Source organism: Heterocephalus glaber, unplaced genomic scaffold (genome assembly GCF_053883595.1).
Source record: "Heterocephalus glaber isolate CG9 unplaced genomic scaffold, H.glaber_assembly_v1.0 deba00001442, whole genome shotgun sequence".
Lineage (NCBI taxonomy): Eukaryota > Metazoa > Chordata > Mammalia > Rodentia > Bathyergidae > Heterocephalus > Heterocephalus glaber.
This window is the reverse complement of record NW_028258296.1, coordinates 24,195,155-24,217,495: the sequence shown is the minus strand read 5'-3', so window position 1 is coordinate 24,217,495 and position 22,341 is coordinate 24,195,155. Positions and strand designations below refer to the sequence as shown.

Here is a 22,341-nt window from a genome sequence, read left to right as displayed (position 1 = left end):
AGAAGCAGGTGGAAAAGTGAAGATGATGAAAGCAACTTACTTCCTAATTATACATCTGGACTTGATTTCAAACTGGATTTCTTCCATCAGAAAAGATGTAGACTCACCAATTTCTTTCTTTTTTTCTTTTTTTTTTTGTACCAGGGATCATTGAATTTAGGACATTGTACTGACGAGGCAGGTGGCGGCACCACTGAGCTAAATCCCCCGCCGGACTCACTGATTTCTTAGGGCAAACTCACTGCTTACTTCTCACCAGCAGAATCGGAGCCCTGTACTTTACCTCAGAGCTTCCTCTAATAGAATCTCCTGTAGTGCCGAGCCAAGGGTGGCTTCCTGGCCTGCCTAGGCATTCCCATGACCCCAGACAAATATTCCTGCCTTCAGGAAACTCCTCCCCTCAATGCCTGGGTGGACTCTGGCCTCATTCATCACCTCTTGTCTAAATTTTCTCTCCTGTTGACAGCTCCATTTCATCCACCTCCTCCACTCCTTCTGTTCCTCCTCTTCCTAGTTCTCCTTCTTCTTCTCTACTACATAGGGGGCAAAAAAGCAGAAACCTAAATGTATATTACAGGAAATATATTTTCTTTGAAGAACTCCTTACCTAGCTAACTCTATCAGCTTCCTGCCTTCCTAATCCTTATTTCGTTGTCATTTTTAGCATCTTCCAGAGCTTTGGATTGTGCACTCACACCTCACTGAGTTCACGCTCACTCAATGAGAAGCTCAGGTAGTCCTAGTGTCAGGACTGACCTTGCCTATGGCCCTCCAAGTCCTGCAAGGGTCCCTATTTGTGTGCACCCATGGTCAGGTATTTTCATAAACTTTGCAGAAGTAACTCGTATTTGTTTCCCTTCTGGGAAGGCAGTGTAAGAAATTCTGTGGATCCTCATTCCAGTGAAACGTGCATAGCTGCTGGGGTGGGAAGAAGGAACACATTTAAAATCCCTGGAAACTGTCCAAAGGGTACACATCAAGCAGTGAACCATTTATTCATGAGGATCTTTATTCATTATAAGAATTAACTAATGAGTAAATGTTTGCTCAATTTTTTACATATACTCAGGATGAAAAAGAAATTCTCGAAATCCTATTCTGTCTTCCATTTCATGTCTTGTGTAAATTTTTAATCAGAATCCAAAAGGAAATTTTTTCACAATAAATTAAGTGGAAGATCTGGGTTTTGAGAGCAGTGGAATATTGATGTCGTATCTGTTATAACAACTTTAAAAAAATGAACTACTTTAGTAATATTTTCAAAAATTCCCAACATCATATGAGTTTTCCCTCATCTATTTTGTTGATGAACGCAAAATGTTTTGTTCATGACCGGCGATTTTATGAATCCACCTTGAGTGCAAGAGACTTGATATGCTGACTCACTCCACCTCTGCCCTTGCAAACAGGGCACACGCTGGACATGGCCTCAGAGACCCACATGCCAGGCCCAGTGTGCCTCGTTGAGAATGTGAAAGAGCAACTGACAGTGAATCAGGAAGCTCTGAAGATCCTGTCTGCCATCACCCAGCCCGTCGTGGTGGTGGCTATTGTGGGTCTTTACCGAACAGGCAAATCCTACCTGATGAACAAGCTGGCTGGGAAGGAAAAAGGTGAGTGCTACCAGCAAAGATCTGCTGAGCCCTCTGTCCACCCACACTGCCCAGCATCCTGCATGGGGTTGGGGAGGAAACAAAAGAGCCAGGGAGGAATACTGAATGCTAATCTGCCACTCTCTGTCCAGGGGATAAAAGTCAACTCATCAGCTCTCCCCACTGTGCCCTAAATTCCTTTTAGAAATCATAATCCTTTTCCAGAAGGAGGAAGGTAGTAATATGAATAATTAATTTACACAGTAATATACTATGAGACTGTTATTAAAATGTTTGTGTAGTAAGTTCAAGTTTCCATGGACTTTTAAGGTTAAAAAATGTTTTGGGGCTGGGATGTAGCTCAGTGGCAGAGTGCTTGCCTTGTATGCTTTGAAGCCTTAGGTTCAGTCCGCAGCACCACCACCACCAAAAGCAAAAAAGCCCAATTTGTATTACATATTCATATTTATGATTTAAAATTTACCTAATGTACAATTTACCCTTTTAAACATTTTAAGAGTATGTTTCTGTATCATGACGTAAATTCACATTTTTGTGTAGCTATCACCTCCATCTATCTCTAGAATGTTCTTCTCCAAGAAAAGCTCTGTATCTATTAAACAACAACTCCTTATACCCTTGTCCCTCACCACCATTCTACTCTCCATCTCTACGAATTTAACTATTCTACAAATAGCATATAAGTGGGATCATCCAAAATTTGTCATTTCATGACTGACTTCTTTCACTTAACAAGTTCATCAATGTTGTGGCATGTGTCAAAATGTCCTTTGTTTTTAAAACTCAGTAACTGTGTATCAATTTGCTTATCTACTCATTCATAGATGGACACGTGACTTTCTTCTACCTTTTGGCTGTTGGAATAATGCTGATATTCACATGGGAATAAAAATATAGGTTCAAGTCTGTGCTTTAGATTTGGGGGAATTATGTTATGTTTGGGGTGGTATTGATGGCTCAAATGGTAATTGTATTTAAGTTTTTGAGGAATCACTATCCCATTTTTCTTATTGCTTGTATCATTTTATGTTCCTACCAGAAATGCACAGATGTTCTAATTTCTCCACATCCTGCAAATATTTGTTATTTCCTGTTTGGTTTTGTTTGCTCATTTGTTTGTTGGTATAGTGGCCATTCTGATGTAGGTGAAGCAGTATCTTGTGGTTTCAATTTCTACTTCTCTAAATGACTACTGATGTTCAGCATCTTTTCATGTGCTTATTGACCATTTGTGTATCTTCTCTGTAGGAATGTCTTCTCAAGTACTTTGTTCATTTTTTAAGCTGGTTGTTTGTGTTTCATTGTAGGAATTCTTGATATGCTCTGGATATCAACCCTTTATCAGATATGTGTCTGGCAAATATTGTCTCCAGTTCCATAGGTTGTCTTTCTACTCCATAATGTATTTTGATGCACAAAAGTTTCCAAATTGATGAAGTCCAGTCTCCCTGTTTTTTCATTTGTTTTGTATCTTTTTCATGTTACACTATGAAGTCACTGCCAAATCCAATGTCATGAAGATTCTTCCCCTTTAGGTTTTCTAGTTTGTGCTCTAACATTTATTATCTTTCATCTATTTTGAATTAATTTCTGTATGGTGTATAGCAACAGCCCAACATTTTTTCTGTCTTCCTCCTTCTTCCCTCACCCTTGGTCTTGTTCTTCCCCTACCTATTTTTCCCCTTCTTGCTCTCGCTACTGTTCTTCCTCCTCCTCCTTCACCTTCTTCTCCAGCCCGTGAATATCCAGTTTCCTCAGTATCTTTTGCTGCCAAGACTACGCTTTCTTCATTGAATGATCGTGTTACTAAAGATCATTTGCCCCAATGTAAAAGCTAATTCCTGGGCTCTTCATGGTATTTTACTGGTCTGTATGTCAGTCTTCGTGCTGGTTCCACACTGTTTGATCACCAGTTTTGCAGTAATGAGAATAATGAAAGTGCAAATCCTCCAAATTTGTAGTTCCTTTTAAAGATTTTTTTTGCTACTTTGGAGTATCTAGAGATGTTGTGCAAAAATTAGGTTGAATTTTTTCTACTTCTACAAAAGTTCCTTGGGACTTCTGATAGGGATTCATTAAATCTATATATCACTTTGGATAGTAATAACATATTAAAAATATTAAATCAGAGCTGCACATGGTGGTACACACCTCTAATCCCAGCACAGGGAGGCTGAAGCAGGAAAATTGTTGTGAATTCAAGCCCAGCTCAGGCTACAAGAGAGTTCAAGGCCAGCCTGACCCTGACTCAAGAAAGTTCTTCTTTTCCATTAACATGGGATGTTTTTCTAATTATTTGTGTCTTCTTCAGTTTGTCCATCAATGTTCTGTATTTTTCAGTATCTAAGTTTTAAGGTTATAATTGGTATTCTTTATTCTGAAGTGGTTTATTCTTTAGATGTGCTCATAAATGGGACTGTTTTCTTAATTTCCTACTCAGATTGTTCACTTTTAGTGTACAGAAACATAAATGATTTCTGAATGTTGATGTTTATATTAACAGGATTTGGAATAATTAATGTTTTTTATATATGAAACCATGTCATCCGTTTACAAAGATAATTTTACTTATTCTTTCAAAATTTTGGTGGTTTCTACTTCTTTTTCTCGCCTATTTTGAATAGGCCTTCCAGAACAATGTTAAACACAAATGGCCAAAGTAGACACCATTTTCTTGTTTTTGATCTTAGAGGAAAAGCTTTCAGTCTTTTACCATTGAGTATAACAATGGCTGGGGATTTTCATACATGGACTTCATTGAATTAAGGTAGTTTCCTTCTACTTCTGGTTTGTTGAATATTTTTACAATACTAGGTACTCAACCCTGGAAGGACTGAGCTATCTCCAACCTGTGTTTGTGTGTGTGTGTTTATCTGTGATTACTTGTGTTTGTTTTTGTGGTACTGGGAACTGAACCTAGAGCTTCAAATATGTTAGAAAACACCCTAGTACTGAGCTATATTCCTGGGCCTTTTTAAATTTTTGTTTTGAGACAAGGTGTTGATTATGCTGAGTTTGAAGTGGCGATCCTCCTGCCTCAGTCTCATATATAGCTGGGATCACAGGGGCAAAGCCCCATCATACTGGGCTGATGAGTGCTTTCTATCATAAATGTATTGGAGTTTTTCCTTCTAATGAGTAATCTATTGTTATAATTTCTGATTTTAATTGAGATCAATACTTGCAGTAATTTCAGTACTCACTCCTAACATTGATTATACTAACTTTCATCTCAATTTCAGATACACCTGCTATTAAAACTCAGACATCTTATTTCATCTGTGTTTTACAGGCTTCTCTCTGGGCTCCACAGTGCAGGCTCACACCAAAGGAATCTGGATGTGGTGTGTGCCTCATCCCAAGAAGCCAAACCAGACTCTAGTTCTGCTTGACACTGAAGGCCTGGGAGATGTTGAGAAAGTAAGGATTGCGGATTCTACTTTGGAGTAGCTCCTTATCTTTGAACAGTCTCTGAAATATGCAATTTTCACTTAAGAATTTGCACTTACCCATAGCATATATTTTCATTTTTTTCTTACATGAGATGAAGTTTAGCATCCTGAGGTCAGTACTGGGAATTTAAATGTTGGGCACTCTATCACTGACTTATGTCCCTAGGCCACTGCCTTTTTCTCTTTTTTTTTTAGGTAGGGTCTCTATAAATTGTGCAGGCTGGCCTTGAACTTGCAAATCCTCCTGCCTTGGCATCTTATGTGGATGTAATTACAAGCATAGACCATGACACCCAGCTCTAAATCTCTTCTAAGTAAATTTTACTGTTGAGAGAGAGAGAGAGAGAGAGGGAATTTTTTAAATTCAAATTTTCTTTAAGACCTTAAAATTTTCACAACCTTGACTGTTTTTTCAGTTATTTGTCAATAATCATAAGAGGGCCCAGTGAGAATCAGTGTAAACCAAACACTAACCAAAAAAATACTTAATGTTCACGTCACACAGACAAGATTTTTTTTTTTGGAACTGGGTTCCTTTTCTATATAATTAGTCTAGAAATCTATCAATAAATGAGCATAATTTTACCACTGCTGATTTTTAAAGTGACATAGGAATAAAAACTACTCGTGACCCAAATGTGTCCTGGCTTCCAGAGTGACCTCCAGAACGACTCCTGGATCTTTGCCCTGGCCATACTTCTAAGTAGCACCTTTGTGTACAACAGCACGGGAATCATTGATAAAGAGGCAATGGACCGACTGCAGTATCCTTTTTGTGGTCCACAACACCAGGAAAAGCAGACAAGAGACTTGTGTTAGCAAACCAGCCACCCAACTCTGGATCCTCAAAAGCAGAACACATAAATAGTACCTTAAGTATAGGAAAGAATCACTTATATACAAAAGAAGTGCCATTTATGTTAAGAACAAAGGTAAATGAAGGTTTGGGAATTTGCGGAATAAATATGGCATGGGGGCGTAGTCCTGTTATTTTTGCCAGTTTTCCTTAGCTCCTCAGCTATGTCACAGAGCTGACAGATCTGATCAGAGCCAAATCCTCACCCGACACAAATGAGGATGAAGACTCAGCTGATTTTGTGAGCTTCTTTCCAGACTTTGTGTGGACGCTGAGAGATTTCTGCCTGGAACTGGAGCTGGATGGACAAACCATCTCTGCAGATGCCTACCTGGAGAACTCCCTGAAGCTGAAGCAAGGTAGCAGGGATGTATAATTGGTGAAAAGAGATATCAAAACACTAGAAATTATCATCTTTTAATTTTCTATTTATACTTTTTTACGTCAATAATTTTCTATTGCTTCCACCTAGCTGCTCTCAGAAATTAATGTTTAATATCTGAATTAATAGATTTCATTTAAAAATATTTTCTTCCTTGTTTGAGGAATAGGTTTTGTTTTTTGTGGGTTTTTTTCGGTACCGGGGATCGAACTTGGGCCCTTGAGCTTGCGAGGCAGGCGGCGGAAGCACTGAGCTAAATCCCCGGCCCTGGTTTATTTTTTATTGGTATGTTGGTTGTATGTTTTATTTACATTGGGGAGATATATATACACACATATATATCTCTCATCTTTTTCATTTTAGATCTTCCCCCCCACACACACACGGCCCTTTCAACTCTTCTCTTGATCTTTGCCCACCCCCAAGTCTTTCTCCCTATTTCCTATCATCTCTCTTTTATCTTATTCTCTTTTCTCATTTCATTTAAAATAAATTTTATTTTATCCCATTTCCCCCCCTCCCAAGCTATTTTATTCTTTAATTTATTATATTTTGGATTTCTTATATAAGAGAAACCATGCAATATTGAGCTTTCTGTTTCTGGCTTATTTCATTTAATATTAGAGTCTCAAGAGCCATCCATTTCTCTGCAAATGATACAAATTCATTCTTCCTTATGGCTAAACAAAATTCTATTGTGTATATATGCCACATTTTCTTCACCCATCCATCTGCAGATGGTCATATCAGCTATGCCTCTTCATGGTATATTCCTGAAAGAGTTAAAGTCATCATATTATAGTATATACTCATGTTTTCAGGAGTACAATTCACAATAGCTAAGCTCTGGAAAAAACCTAGATGCTCATCAGCAGATGAAGAACATGTTTCTATTTTCTTTCACCTTTCCTTTTGCTATGATTAGGTTAATTTTATCTTCCTGCTTAAGATATGTGCCTCTGTATTCAATCAGACTATGAAATGCAATAGATACATATTTGTAGGAAATAGATTAAAGTGTGGTAAGCTGGGCCTGGTGGTACATGTCTGTTATCACAGCACTCAGGAAGCTGAGGTAGGAAGATTGCCACAAATTTGAGGCCAGCCTGGACTGCATAGCAAGATCCCATCTCAAAAAAAAAAGGGGGTGGGGGGAAGCATGAATAGTCTTCTAGTCCAAGTGTTGGAAAAGTATAGTTCACAGACACATGATGGCCAGTGAAGCCCTGCCTCCTGCTGAAATAAATGCTATTGGAAGAATGTTGGCCTCGTTGATTTATTGTCTACAGATTCTGTCATTCTACAGTAACTGAATTGAGCACATGGGAAAGAGGCTACCTGGCCTAAAAAGCTAAAAATATATGCTATTTGGCATTTTATCAAAATGTTCAAATCCTTACAGTAGGCAAATCTCTTTTTTATCATCCTGCAGGTACCAGTCAGAAAGAGAAAAATTTTAATCTGCCTCGACTCTGTATCCGGAAGTTCTTCCCAGAGAAGAAATGTTTTGTCTTCAATAGACCCTCTCATCAAAAGAAGCTGGCCAAGCTGGAGATGCTGCATGATGATGAGCTGGACTCTGAATTCGTGCAACAAGTTACAGAATTCTGTTCTTACATTTTTAGCTCTTCCAAGATTAAAACTCTTCCAGGAGGCATCGAGGTCAATGGGCCTCGTAAGTACCTTTCCCAAGATTTTCACTTATTAATAAGACAAAAAATAAGAAATAAAATGAACCTAGATTCAGCTTTGAAAACTGCCAACTATTGCTCCTGTTGTGTTAAATTTTAGATGGTACCAAATTTTATAATAAATTTCATTAATCATATTTCTTAATGGAAAAAGATAGGAAAGGTCAAAAGGGAAAAAAGGCTTTATTTCTAAAAATCACCTCATTAAACTGGACCTCATTCTGCAATATGTTAGCCACTAGGCAACTGTGGCTATTTAAATTTAAAGGTAAATCAATCTAACTGAAAGAAAATTTAAAATGGAGATCATATGGCTATATTTCAAGGGCTCATATGCCCATGTGGCTAGTCACTATTGCTTCAGCACACAAAGAGAGTTCTCTTGGATAATGTTGTTTATTCTAATCAACCAAATGGTGGTTCCTTTTAATTGGAATCGCATCTGTTCTTCCATAAATAGTGACCAAAGGCTTACTGTGGACAGGGATGATGACACAGGCACAAATGGAGGAGTTATGCTTTTAGTTCTAATGGTACTTGTGTTTAAAATACATGAAAACATTTAATAAACAGAAATCTACGTGATTTAGAACCAGGATTCTTGATCCTTGGCATGCATACATATCACCTGGGGATCCTGCCAAAGACGAAGTTCTAATTCTATAAATCTGGCACAGAGGTTGAAATGTTTCATTTCTAGCAAATTGCGGGGTGATGCTGAGAACACTGATTCTTCAGCAGAACAAGATAACTGACATGCTGAATCACACAGAATAAGAGGCTTTTCTTCACTCATGTTATAACAAGCATCATCACCTGCTGTTTATATGCAGGTCTGGAGACCCTTGTGCTGACCTACCTCAGTGCCATCAGCAGTGGGGATCTGCCCTGCATGGAGAACGCAGTCCTGGCCCTGGCCCAGATAGAGAACTCAGCTGCAGTGCAGAAGGCCTTGGCCCACTATGACCAGCAGATGGGCCAGAAGGTGCAGCTGCCCACAGACAACCTCCAGGAGCTGCTGGAGCTGCACAGGGCCTGTGAGAGGGAAGCCATTGAGATCTTCATCAAACATTCCTTCAAAGATGTTGACCAAATATTTCAAAAGGAATTAGCGGTAGTTTTTTCTTATGTTTCTATGGATTTGGATTTCTGAAGGCAAAGATCTATGAGGAAATGAGTGTGTACATTGCGAGAATTAAGTATTACTTGATTTCAAAATTGTGACAAGTACCTATGAATAATCATAATAAGAAAAAACACTTTTATTATTATGGACTCAAAGTTTTGAAATACTTTCGTCTCATGATTACATTAATAATCTCCCCCTTAATTTAATTAATGCATATAATTTCTGATCCGTGCTTCTGATCAAATTATATGCCCATGGTGTCAAATTGATTTGATATTGAACCCAAAAGCAAAGAAACAGGTTTATTTGAGCCAAATTTGTTCCACATGCAATCATCAGTCCAGTCTGAAAAGGTGAAAGTTTACATCTGAGATGTGGCATAATGCTAGCAATTTGGGCTAGAGATATAGCTCAGTGGTAGAGCCCAGTATGTGCAAGGCGATGGTTCAGTCATCAGAACCACCAGAAAATAAAAAATAAAAATCTAGCAACCTCTACTCTGAACTTCTACTCCAAGGAGACACAGACAGCTGTAGAAAGGAGGGTCAGTAGGAAGGATAGTCCTGTTGAGGTCCCCTGTCAGTTTTTCTAGGGGGTCATAGACTCTTTTTCAAAAACCATTTCCAGAAATTCTGAGATAAGCTAACATCTTTTCCCATTACTCTTTCTCTATCTTTATATTAAAGGCCCAGCTAGAAAAAAAAAGAGATGACTTCTACAAACAGAATATGAAAGCATCTTCAGATCGTTGTTCAGCTTTACTTCAAGACATTTTCAGTCCTCTAGAAGAAGAGGTGAAACAAGGTGTTTATTCTAAACCAGGGGGCTACCGTCTCCTTATTCAGAAGGTAGAAGATCTGAAGAAAAAGTACCAAGAGGAACCCAGGAAGGGGATACAGGTAACTAACATTTATCTGTGCATTCCGGGAAGCTGCTGAGGCTGTTTTAAACACCAGTGTGACCAAAGTAATTGCTCAGGTATGTGCCTTGATGTCATCATAACAGTCACACTTTCATTCAACAACATTTACATGGAGTCCATTACACTAAGCATGTCCTAGATACTCATCAGAATGCACTCAATTAACAATCCAGTTATAAATTAAATTATCAGAATAACCACAGAATGTTACTATTATCCATTATTACAGCTGGACGTTTTTCCACTATAGGGGACAGAAAATAACTGTGCCTTAAACAAAAATGATAATTTATCAGATTCAAACTACTTTTAAATGACAACTGGATGCAAGATTTCAAATGATGTCATCATCTGTCAGTCTTTCCATTGCTCTCATAAGCCCATACTTCCCTGCCTTTCTTTCTCTCTCCACTTCTTGCTCTGATCTGCTTTCTCCAGGACAGCTTCCACTCTTCAGGATGCTCAGCCCATACAGAGAACATCATCCTTACCTCTCAATTTTGAGACCTCAAAGGAATCTCTTTCCCCAACTAACCCCCTGTAAGGAACATTGCTTAGTGGGAGCTCTGTCTGGCCAGCCTGAAGAATGTGCCCATTCCTGTGATGAGGAATCTTGGCCACCAGCAACATTAGAGCCAAGAGGGGCAATTCCTAGAGGATAAAGTGGTGGGAGACAGACAGAAACAAATTCTCACAGTCACTCCCTACTGTTAACTCTACATTCTCTGGTCTCTAAGGCTGAAGAGGTTCTGCAGAAATACTTGCAATCCAAGGAAGATGTGACTAATGCCATTCTACAGACAGACCAGACTCTCACAGAAAAGGAAAGGCAGATTGAAGGTGAGAAGTGAGTCAAGAGGCTAATTGGTCTCAAAAACTCTTAAAAGTTTACATAATTTGACTAAGTAAATCTGGGATCCTAAAATTAGAACAAGACAAAGAAAGATGTGCCTCGGTTCCCAACAGCACATTTGAGTAGAGCCTACACCATCAGCAGTAACAAGTACGAGTAGGAAGAAAAATGAGGTAACATGGTAACCCCATTTACATTTTTCTTCTTTCTGTCTCTCTTCAGTGGAACGTGTGAAAGCTGAATCTGCACGGGCTACTGCAAAAATGTTGGAGGACATGAACAGGGAAAAGGAGCAGATGATGCAAGAGAAAGAGAAGAGTTATCAGGAACATATCAAACAGTTGACTGAGAAGATGGACACAGATAGGGTCAAGATGATGCAAGAGAATGAGAGGATTATAGCTCTTAAACTCCAGGTATTCCACTGCACTACCCTGAGGTTTCTGTTTTCTTTTCCATTCCCCCGATCCCAAAAATTTAGTGTGGCAAGCAAAACATGAAGCCCCAAAAATGACCTTGCCTGCTATTTGTAGTTTTTGATTCCTATGTATCTGCCTGACTAGTCTACTGCCCATGTCTGGTCATTAAGTCTTTGCTTGCAATTGAGTTACATTCAGTCTTTTGTCAGTAGTATATCTTTCAATTAGCAGCCACTATAGATAGATAGATAGATAGATAGATAGATAGATAGATAGATAGATAGATATTGGGGATTGAAATCAGGATCTTGCGCCTGCAAGGCAGGCGGCGGAAGCACTGAACTAAATCACCAGCTCTCAAGCAGCTACTATATTTTAAGCAGCATGAAATATGTCTTATCTATATCTCTTGCTTAAAACTATGTGAAGCAAGAATTACATCCATATTTCTTAAGAGAAAAACATAGGCTCAGAAAAGATTAAATAACTTTTATATAGTCATACAGAGGTAAAATAGCTGAGCTGTCTTTACCACACAGTGGAATCTACAATGATTTTTTGTTTTAAATCACGCCTGGTATGATCTCAGCTCTAAGGGACCTAAATGGGCAGAAGGATCCCTCAACCCTCACATTTGTGATAATTGCTCCATTTGCTTTCTGTACTTGGGCCCAATTTGTGTTTAGTTGTGAGCTGTGTGCCACATTCAGTATGGTCAGTCTGCAACTCTAATTTTCTAACATACCTTCTGCCACCCCTGCTAATAATATCTAGTGCCCTTAGATCAAATATCCTAACCTAAGTTGCAGACATTCTATCAGATTTCGAGAATACTTTGACTGATAATTTAGGGTCATTATTTTAGGAAATATAATTGAAACTACTTCTTAGCTAAAAAACATGCTGAAGAAGTAACTATAGAGCTCAACTGCCCAAGAATAAGTATGATGAAAATTAGGGGTAGAAAAAAGAAAAGAAAGAAAATTAGGGGTAGAGAAATTTTCACTGGGAAATTGAATACTAAATAATCAATGGATATGCAAACTAGACAGAATATAGGAATTTACTCAGTGCTATGGTTTATTGGGTTTCTGTCTCTTTTTTTAGGAACAGGAGCAACTACTAAGGGAGGGATTCCAGAATGAGAGCAGAAGACTTCAGAATGAGATACAGAATCTCAGGACAAGTGCAAATAGGCGAAAGAAAAGATGTGTCATAAACTAAGGACCTGAAGAAGAGCAAAATAAGAGATTAATAAAAGGAAACAGGGAAATAGACCTTTTGCAAGTGGGAAAAGACCAAGAAAAGGAGCACTGGAGGGAAGGAGGGGAAGAGGATATAGAAAGATCTAAGATGTGTCACGTACATGTACCAACTACCCATGATCATTATGTGTCACAAATGGGAATTTTAAAAATTAAAATGAGAGAAGGAAATCTAGAAATGGAAGGAGGGAGGAGGGAGGGGAGAGGAAGGGAAGTAAAAAGAATCAAGATACATTCAATATATGTACCCATTCCCTAAGATAAAGGTAAACATTAGGTACTGCAAACATGTACTAATAAAAAACTTTAAAAAATTTAAAGAAAGAATAGACCTTCCTTTCCTATCATTCTTCCTCAAGGCATAACTCAAGCAATTTTAGAAGACAAAGCAAGTGTCACTTCACTTAGTAATAATTAGGTTTTGCATGACAATACCAAAAATCTTCTAAGACATTCAGTACAATTGAAATCATGGCCTAGGGTCGCAGCTAAGTGGTAGACCACTTGCCTAGCTTGTGAGGCTCTGGGTTCAACCTTATTTCCCACCAAAAAAAAAAAAAACAACCTTCTTAAAAGATTGTAAATTGTGCACCAAGGATGCGTCTTACCACTGTACCACTAAAGAAGATAACACTTCCGTCATTCAAGTGTTTCTTCTTCCAGCTGACCACCAGTATATAAATGGACACCGAACACAGTCTTAGGTCAAAATCTCACCACACAGTTGGGCACCAACTGGCCAAGTGTACAATGCACTCTAATGTCAGGGACAGACATCCTAGTTTCTTACTGGAGATAATGTATAGTTCATTATATCAAAGCTTCCCAATCAATGAGCAATAATGGGATTTCTGGATGCTCATGGGTCCAAGGTGAAGCATGCTTCCTTGTATAGAGATCTACAGTCTCCATATAATTTCCACAAGGAGATGGATGAAGCCACCATTATGAAAAGGAGTCTGAGTCATAAACAAACGGGCTAACGGACTAAATTTTCCTTCTTGCTAAATTCATCCAGACACAACTTTAAAGAGACATTTTATAACTTTAGAGAGTTAAAAATGGATTACACAGTAACATAAAAATTACACATTGTGACTATGTAGTAGCAATGTATAATTTGCAAAGATGGGCATTAAATGAAATGGATAATGTGTTAAAAAGCACAATTGACTTAGTGATTTGTTCATAATACTAAAGCATAAAATAGTCAAACAAAATTGAAGTAGGTTCTTCTTTCATGTGAATGCAGATGGTTGCTATAGGGCTGGAATAAGGGCTCCATGATGTCAGAACTCGGACTCCTCTCTCACTGTATTGTTCTGTAAAACTTCAACTTGCAGATTCCACACAGTAATTCGAGGGCTGTAGCCATCAAGACTGCACTCAACTCAGGCATGGGAACCAGGCCTGTAATCCTAGCAGAGCACAACCTGGGTAACTTAGCAACTTAAGGAGACCCTATCTCAAAATAAAAAATATTTTTAATAAGAGGTGGGGGTTTAGCTCAGTGCAAAGGCCCTACGTTCAATCCCCTGTTATGATTTATATCTAGTTGTCCCCCAAGAGTCTTATGTGTTCATAGGTGGGACTTTTGGAAGGTGACTGGACAGGGGCTTACAGCTGACTTGCTGTTAGAAGGTGGGGCCTTGTCCAAAGAGGTGACTCACTAGGGGCTGACCAGAAGGACACAACTCCTTTCCCAGCTCCTCCTGGTCCATCTCTGCTCCTGGCTGTCATGAGGTGACCAACTCTTCACCCTCTGTCATGCTGTTTCTTCCTTGGAGCTGGCCAAACATGGAGTGAAACATGAGCCAAAATGTTTAAGTCATGGGTGTCAGGTACTGTCTCAGCAACAAAGAAAGTAACTAAGACACCCAGTACAATCAATCAATAAGTCAATCAAATCAATAACTGGATTTAAACTGGCAGGGAAACCACAAACCATGGGAAGAAGGGCCTGGTATTCTTCCAAGACATCACATAAAAGCTGCACATACAGCTTCCGTTTATAGCCCCATTGGGCAGAATATGGTCCTGTGGCTGACCTAGTCATAAGAGATTAAAGATACAGTCTTCATGTACTATATCCTTAGCAAAACTTAGTGGTCTGTATTAGTCAGCTTTCCCATCACTGGAACGCGACAACCACAACTTAAAGGAGGAGAGGCTGAATTTAGTTCACATTGTCAGGGAATTTAGTCCATGATCCCATAGCTCCAAGGCAAGAACATCATGCTGGAAAGGCACAGCCAAGCAAAGCTGCTTAGTTCACAGCATCTGGGAAGCAGAACAGAGATGCCAGAGAGGAACAGGGCAGGGACCATATATAGTACCCAAGGCCACCCCTTATGACCCACCAAGACACCCCGGGAAGTGTGCTTTACTGATCCCCTGGGTATTTCTTTCTTGAGTCAAGTTGACACGATTAACAGTGACAGGGGCTTTATTCCTTCTTGAGAGAGGAAAGGAATACTAACCAGTGGAGAATAACCAGCAGCTCATCCTAATGATTCTCTTTCCCTTTTTTTAAAGGAATGTTTCTATACTTACTAAAACTTGAGCACCATTCTAAGTCGTAGAGCTGGGATAAATAATCTGGCTTATAAACTACCCTTACTAAAAATCAATCAATTAATCAAATAAACTACAGTTACTGCCTTCTGTGTGCTATGTTTCAGGATATATTTTGTCCTGGGTTGTGTTCGATCTGTGGCCTGCCTAGTTAGATGTTGCTGTTGACATTTTCTGTCTTTCTTTGGCTTCTTTTTGCTTTTTAGTGAAAAATGTTTAAAGTGAAGGAAGTTGTGTCACTTAAGGCAGGGAAGCAGGCCACATGTTGGACACACCTGTATGATGAGTCGGACTAGGATTTATCTACATAAGGCACATATTTTTTATTCAGAAAACAAAGAAGCCAAAGGGATAAAAGTAATACACCTATTAACTTTTACTTTAGAGAGTTGCTTGTAGTACACTGCCCACACTCAGGGCTTTTTCAGCTGCCGCTTTCCTTTCCAGAATCATTTTTTGGAAAGGTTGCCACCTTATCATTCACTTCGGAGTTCAAATCCCTCTCTTAAAAGAGCATTTCCCCACCACGCTGTTTACAGTCTCTACTATTGTCACCATCCCTTGCTTCTTTCATTGCACTTCCCCTCTTAGGTGAGGGATGGAGCTCAGTGGAAGGGGGAAGAGCATGTTTCTAGCATGGGAAAGTTTCTGGGTTCCATTTTCAGAAAACCCAAAATTAATTATACAAGGAAAGAAAGCTGAGGAAGGAAGGAAGGGAGGGAGGGAAAGAGGGAGGGATAGAAGGGCTGCTTATTACAGCACTTACCCTGTGAAGTCATTTTTCTTATTTACCTGTTTATTGCCTCTCTTTCTCCCTACAAGTATGTAAGATTTAAAACACTTCCAGCACGCCGGGGATTTAGCTCAGCGATTTCGCCACCTGCTGCGCAAGCACAAGAACCCGAGTTCGATCCCTGTTACCAAATAAATAAATAAATAAAACACTTCCAGCAAAGCATGATGCCTCAGTATCATGCTCAGTACATAATTCAGATTTATTTTTGGTTTTGGCTTGTTTTGGTTTTTGAGGCAAGTTCTCACTATGTTACCCAGTGTGCCCTTAAACTTGCAAATGCTCCTGCGTGGGCTTCTGTATTAGTCACTTTCCATCTCTGGGACAAAATACCTGACACCCACAGCTTAAAGGGAGAGTAGTTTATTTGGCACACATTTCCCAGTAGGTTCAGTCCGAAACTGGCTGGTTCCAAAGCAGAAATGAAATGGTGGAAAGGACTGGCTGAGAACATCTGTTCATCCTTTGGCACCCAGGAAGCCGACAGAGAAGGGGGTAGGGATGCACCTTCCCAGGCCAACGCCCCAGTCACCCATATTCAGCTTCTGAGTCAATGGATGAGTCCACTGAGGAGTACAGAGCCCTCATGATCCAATCACCTCTAAACCATAACAGCTTCCCAAGTGCATAGGATGACAACTGTTTGGCCACGACTGGCTTTCACTTTGTGTAAAGTGAGATGAAGAAAAGCAGCCCCCGGCACTGGGAACTGTACAGGACACTTCACCTTCTGTTGTCAAGAACTGGCCGTGATGTTCCCCCATTAAAACTTTTCACAATCAGCCCAGCATGGTGGTTCGCGACTGTAATCCCAGCTACTAAGGAGTTTGAGGCGGAAGAAAGGCAAGTTCAAGGCCACCATGGGCAACTCAGGGAGACCCTGTCTTAGAATAAAATAGAAAAAGGGCTGAGGATTTAGCTCAGTGCTGCCTGCTTTCAATCTGCACTATCACAAAATAAAATAAAACATAGCAATGTCAAATAAAGTCATTCTTAAGCATGATGAAGCGACAAAATCATTTAATAATCTTGCATAAAGACAGAAAAAAAGGTCACTGTGTCAACTACAGTATGTTCCTTCAAAATTTGGTTTTGCTCTTTCCTGTAGGTCTGAATAACAATGTTAATACTGCTCTCATAAAATGTCTTTATCCTCTCATCTCCGTAAAATACAAGTGAATCAACACGAATTCTTATCAGAAACTTGCCATTCACTAACACCGCCCTCCCCAAAGGAGTGAAGCACGGTGTTCTTTTTCCTCCATTTTCTGTCCTTACTTTTGTTTTTTGTTGTTGTTGTTGAAGTATCGCATATCTTCCTCCTTCAGTCTCGCATCCCGCTTTCATTCACGGTTCTCTGATCAAATTCACTACTGTTCAGGGAGGGAAAGTTTCTGTCCGCTTTTTTTCCCCCGTCACAGGTGACAAATACTTGCACAAGCCTCTTTCACACTCACTTCAGGCGTGTCCTCTTCCTGGCACCTAAATTATCCCAACGTCAACCCACGTTTTTTCCAAGGCCGTGACTGGAGAGAGCGTCCTCCACCCTAACCCAGCCTTGTCGAATAACCCACCCCGATCATTCACACACATCCAATCCGAGCCTCAGGTTAAAATTCCATAGCCAATCGTCATGCACCTCCATGTCCACGCCCCTCTCCCGCCCCTATCTCAGGTTCGGAACTTCCACCCTCTCCTCTTCGCTTGCGATCGCACTCCGTACCTTTAGCCCAGACCCCAGAGCCAATCCCCGGCCACATCCAGGCCCGCCTCCTTACTCCCTGCGGCCCCGCTCGCCCCTTTACCGTCAGCCAGCCGTATCCAATCCGCGAACCCTACCTAACCTGCCAGCCAATCAGCATCTAGAACTCAGAGTCAATCTCATCCAGGCTACTCCCCCAGGACAAGATCACGCCCACCAGCCCCCCAACCCGGATAGGGACCGGAGCCCCTGGAGACCAGGTGGGTGTTTGTGGGATCCTGCTCATCCGGGTGCACGAGGATTGCGGTCCTCCGCGTGCGGAGTTGGCTGGGTTTGTGGGACGGAGCACGAGGCGGAGGCCACCGAAAACCTTGCGAGACTGGGAAAAAGGCCGATCTGCACGTGCATCGACCTAGGTGTCCTGAGCTGAGAAACCAGCTGGCTGATGGAGCCCGGGGACTGATACCTGGCAGATCTATAGGGCGGGTGCAGGGGATCTACCTTGGGCTTAAAAGTTTCGGCGCCCAGATCACTGGCCTCCCAGGACGCAATCCTTGCATGCCAGTCTGTCTTGCCGGTTTGCTTTTGCGCTTTTAGAAAGCAGTCTGTGAAGGGATTGCTGACTCCAGTTCATTTCTTAGCCGAGCTCTTAATTTTGCAAAAGGAAGCAAAGACTGTTAACCAGCCGAGCGAGAGCTGGCGGTGTAGCTGTGGTTTAGTGGTAGAGCGCTTACCTAGCAAGTTAAGTCCCTGGGTTCAAAATCCGGCACCGCGGGGAGACAGGTCCAATTTTACCTAGCAACATTTCAGCAGTTTCTGGTTGGTGCCCTTTAATTTTGTGCCGACTAACTTTGGCTAATTTTTTTCTACTTCTGCTCTGATGACATGGCTTTGAAGTTTGTCCTTCCCAGTGTACTTCCCTCAACCTGCACCTAGTTCTTCTCCTAGGTACCCTCTGTTGTGATCAGTGAACCTTATAAGCATTCTGGGAGTGAACTAACAGGTAAAGCAAGAAGGAAAAATAATCTACTTAGCCAGACCTTTCTGACAGTCTGAGCTGTCCACTAGCACTAGCCCTTTTTGCAACCGCTTCGGTTAATCTTCCTTGAGCTTGTAGTTAACCTATGTTCTTGACTTGAGCAAATTAACCAAATCTCGTCCTATCTACCTCATATGCATATTTACTGCATATGGAAAATGTTTATAACTTGATAACTTGAAAGCAAGTCGACAGCGTTAATCTTTGACTTTTTAAATTTAAAAAAGTCATTTTGACTCCTTCCTCTACATTTGAGTTTTGAATTCTGCTTCCAACAGTTGACCAGCCTTCTCAGGTTCAGGTCACCCCAAAATCTGCCAAGCACACCTTCTGAATTTTTGTCTTAAAGGGTCTACTCCAGTGATGGGGACAACTCAGTTTAATTTTCCATTGATTGTATGCCTTTGAACATGAAGTCTATTGCCATCCCATGATTAGATTGACTGGAACACCCCGATTCACATTTGCCTCGTTGCCTTAACCAAGCATTCTTTTGGGGAGAAATTAGAAAAATGCAATGAAAATACAGCTTAGAGTTAAAAGCTAGATACCTTTTGATTTTTTTCCAATTTTCCATGACACCCAAATTTATCAATTTATTTACTTTGTTGATGAATATATATACAAACAAGTTATACATGCAATATTAATTGCATTAGAAAATACTGTTCAGGGGCCGGGGATTTAGCTCAGTGGTTTCGCCACCTGCTGCGCAAGCGCAAGGACCCAAGTTCGATCCCTGGTACCAAAAAAAAAAAAAAGAAAATACTGTTCAAAGCATTTTTCTTTAAAATGCAGAAGAAAAAGCTTACTTCAAATTCCTTATGATGAATGATATCATTATGTATGTCTAAAATGTACCAATAAATGTTTTTCTTTTAAAAAAAAGAAAAAAAAAAAATATATATATATGGTACCAGGGATCGAACTGGATCCTTGCGCTTGTGCAGCAGGCGGCGAAACCACTGAGCTAAATCCCCAGCATAAAAATATTTTATAAAGAAAACTTGTTTTAAAGGCTCCCAATGCTGTGGATTTGCCCCTTGATGAGGGCAAAGCTCAAAAACACAACCAGGAGATAAAGAAGTGAAGGAAGGCTTGTTACTTCCAGGAAGGAGCACACTGGAGTTCACTCTCAAAGTAGTGTCTCCCCAAAGGGGGCTTTTATTGGCGGCATTTGGAGGTGTTCATATATGAAAGGTTCTTCCTGACTTGTGCAAGCGGGCCCTTTGCTGAGCACCTGAGGCAGAGGGAACGGAAGCTTCAGGGCCGGATGTCAGTATTCTGAGCGGTTTAGTGGAGGTCACCTAAAGAGTAAATCAGAGCAACTCAGTGATGTTTGCTGTTACTTGCAGTTTTCTCTGGAGGATTTTATTTCAAACAAACCAGCTTTTCTCCTCTTGCTGCTAAAAACCTCCAAACACCTAAAAAATCTGTTTAATCAGTCTGCTTAGAGTTCATTTTTGTTTTAGTGGTTGTGTGTTTTTGTTTTCGGTGCCGGAGACTGAACCCAGGACCTTCACACTGACCTACATTCCCAGCCTTTTTTTTATTTTTTATTTTGAGACAGGGTCTCACTAAATCACCAGGCAGGGCTCAAACTCTCCATCCCCTGGAGCGCTGAGATTCCAGGCTTGCACCATCAGGCCCAGCTAGCCTGCTTAGATTTCTTGAGGCAATTTCCATCAAAGTGCCCAGAGTTCCTTCCACAAGATTACCTGCTGAGGGAGTGACACATGACAGGTAAAGAGCCTGATTCTGGGTTTGAAGAATTCTATCATTTAATTGTGTATGGGAGAAAGGCAAGAGGAAAATGAGGGCTATATTTAATGTCAAAGCCAGGGGAATAAGGGTGTATCTGGGAGGAGTCAGGGATTGATCAGCAATATTTTAGGCTTTGTGGGATCAAAACTGACTTAGCCAGCACACTTCCTCTGGAAGTAATGGGTACAAAAATAGATTGCACCAGCTTGAGCAAAAGGAGACAGCTAGTAACATGAGGTACAGTACAAGGACAAGAAGCTCTGTTGCTTGCCTTTTTTGTTATCTTGGGATCAGACCAGTTTGGGATAATGGCAAGGTATGAGGTGTGATTATGGGAAAGAGGGACCGAAGCCAAATGGAGGATGAGAGCAGTGGATGAGGGAGTAACAGCTGTTTGATGGGTCTGGCTGAAGGCATCACAATGACCTAGAATGATCACAGTACTTGGGGTTGAGAAGAAAACTTTCCTAAGAGTTCCTTAATCCCTAATAGGGAGTCAGTGCAGGTCAGGAGATAGTGAGTGGAGCACAGGAGAGAAGTAATGGTTGAGCAATAGCAAATTAGACAGCAGGAAAAAGTTTGCTGATAACAATGGTGTCAGGTAAAAGGGCCGAAGACCAAGACCAGACCAGGCCTTAACAAGCCTTTATTAGGGGAACAGATCTGCTGGGCTGTCTCTGAACAAAGGAGAGACAAAAGCAATATGGCCGGGGCAAGGAGAGTCTTTTATAGAGACTGGGGTGGGGTTTGTAGGGCCAGAGGTGGGGTTGAGTGAGGTAGTGACTAGGGAATGGAGGAGCCCATGATGTCATTAGGTGGTAGGAGGTGAGCGAGTATTAGGTTACTTTCTAGGCGGGAACAGGGGCATGCTGGGAAGAAGGGTTTATTGTTTGGTGGGAGCAACCATCTTGGCATGATGTCACACAGGGGAGGGGACAAGGCACCATAAGAAGAGGGCAGCTACTATACATAATAGCTGCTGAGGTGGTGGGAGACCTATCAAATGGCAACTATGGTTAGCAATAATGTAAATTTGAAAATTGCCGAGAAAGCTGGTTTCAGGTATTTTTGCCACAAATAACTGAAAAGTATTTCAGATAGTGTAAAAACAATATATGTGGAGCTTATAAGAACGCAAGCCAACACTGAGGAAGTCAGAAGTGGCAGATTCCGGGAACAATGAGAATTGAGGTAGAAGCAACTCTGAAAACAAAGATAAAATGGAATTGGCGGACAGTGGTGAGCCTATGCCAGAGGACACAGTGGAAGGTTGGGAAAGTGGATGAGAAATGAAGTCAGGTGAGTTACTAGCAAGAACAGTGTGTTTTGGAGGTGAAATGTTGTAGAAGACAGATACTGGAGGGCACTGAACTTAGCTTTGGGGATTTCCAGAAGGCAATGAGCAGCTTCCCTGGCAACTCTGCCAAAGCCTGGTGGCTAAGGGCAGGGCTCAGGCAGAGTGGGGTGAAACCTCCCCACACCCCGACACCACAGTGTAAGCTCACAAGTGCCAGGCCAGTGACTCAGCAGTGATTGAGATTATCTTCAAGCCAGGAATTCATTGACCGAGCATCAAGTGCAGGAAGTTAGTGGCTTTGTCCAAAGATAGAAACCTTTTTTACAGATGAAGACTAGAAGCCAGGCCTTCTGACTCATCGTTTTTTTCCCTAGTTTATTTCAAGAAGTTAAAAGATATTTCTCTCACTTGATTACTTGAAAGAAAGCACTTTTCTTATCCTGTGTTTAAATTATGCTGAATTTAAATGGGCATAAGGGGCAACTATTTACAAAAAGTCACTCTCTCACAAAAGGATTCTTCTTAAATATAGCCCACTTAAAACATTTTAATGTGATTTTATGTATTCATTTAGTCATTCAACATTTATG

The 22,341-nt window shown here is 40.7% G+C and overlaps 2 protein-coding genes and 1 long non-coding RNA gene across 22 annotated transcripts in view; 2 read left to right on the top strand and 1 right to left on the bottom strand.

The window, feature by feature from the left end:
* Nucleotides 1-1,423: 1,423 nt before the first annotated feature.
* LOC101700852 (guanylate-binding protein 1) lies at nucleotides 1,424-13,802 on the top strand. Its single transcript, XM_004841317.3, has 10 exons — nucleotides 1,424-1,613; nucleotides 4,906-5,033; nucleotides 5,720-5,829; nucleotides 6,084-6,280; nucleotides 7,736-7,978; nucleotides 8,828-9,108; nucleotides 9,810-10,022; nucleotides 10,783-10,885; nucleotides 11,121-11,314; nucleotides 12,425-13,802. Exons 1-10 carry the CDS (start codon nucleotides 1,424-1,426, stop codon nucleotides 12,539-12,541), a joined length of 1,776 nt encoding a protein of 591 aa, XP_004841374.2. The 3' UTR covers nucleotides 12,542-13,802.
* On the bottom strand, nucleotides 6,830-17,608 carry LOC147827643 (uncharacterized). 2 transcript variants are annotated; one of them, XR_015451967.1, is made up of 5 exons: nucleotides 17,228-17,608; nucleotides 15,949-16,070; nucleotides 14,253-14,369; nucleotides 8,854-9,029; nucleotides 6,830-7,076 (listed from the first exon to the last, which is right to left on the bottom strand). It is a non-coding gene; the product is annotated as an uncharacterized LOC147827643 (long non-coding RNA). The 2 variants fall into 2 exon arrangements; XR_015451966.1 differs by lacking the exon at nucleotides 14,253-14,369.
* Nucleotides 17,609-17,636: 28 nt separating this feature from the next.
* Kyat3 (kynurenine aminotransferase 3) overlaps nucleotides 17,637-22,341 on the top strand; it is a 59,146-nt gene continuing 54,441 nt past the window's right edge. For 3 of the 19 annotated variants that reach the window (XM_087213050.1, XM_087213049.1, XM_087213048.1), the window contains exon 1: nucleotides 17,680-17,911. Coding sequence is in view for 2 of the 19 variants with exons in the window: in XM_087213054.1 (XP_087069180.1) it covers nucleotides 20,427-20,433 (7 nt within the window). In the remaining 17 variants the exon portion in view is untranslated. The other 16 variants (XM_087213054.1, XM_013070899.3, XM_087213058.1 and 13 more) reach the window with 13 other exon arrangements.

Bases quoted from the DNA above. Each gene is read 5' to 3' on its own strand.
- LOC101700852 (XM_004841317.3), top strand. From the start codon at position 1,424: ATGGCCTCAGAGACCCACATGCCAGGCCCAGTGTGCCTCGTTGAGAAT. The intron at 5,830-6,083 runs GTATCCTTTTTG...TTAGCTCCTCAG, and splicing joins GAGGCAATGGACCGACTGCA to CTATGTCACAGAGCTGACAG. The intron at 11,315-12,424 runs GTATTCCACTGC...CTCTTTTTTTAG, and splicing joins TTATAGCTCTTAAACTCCAG to GAACAGGAGCAACTACTAAG.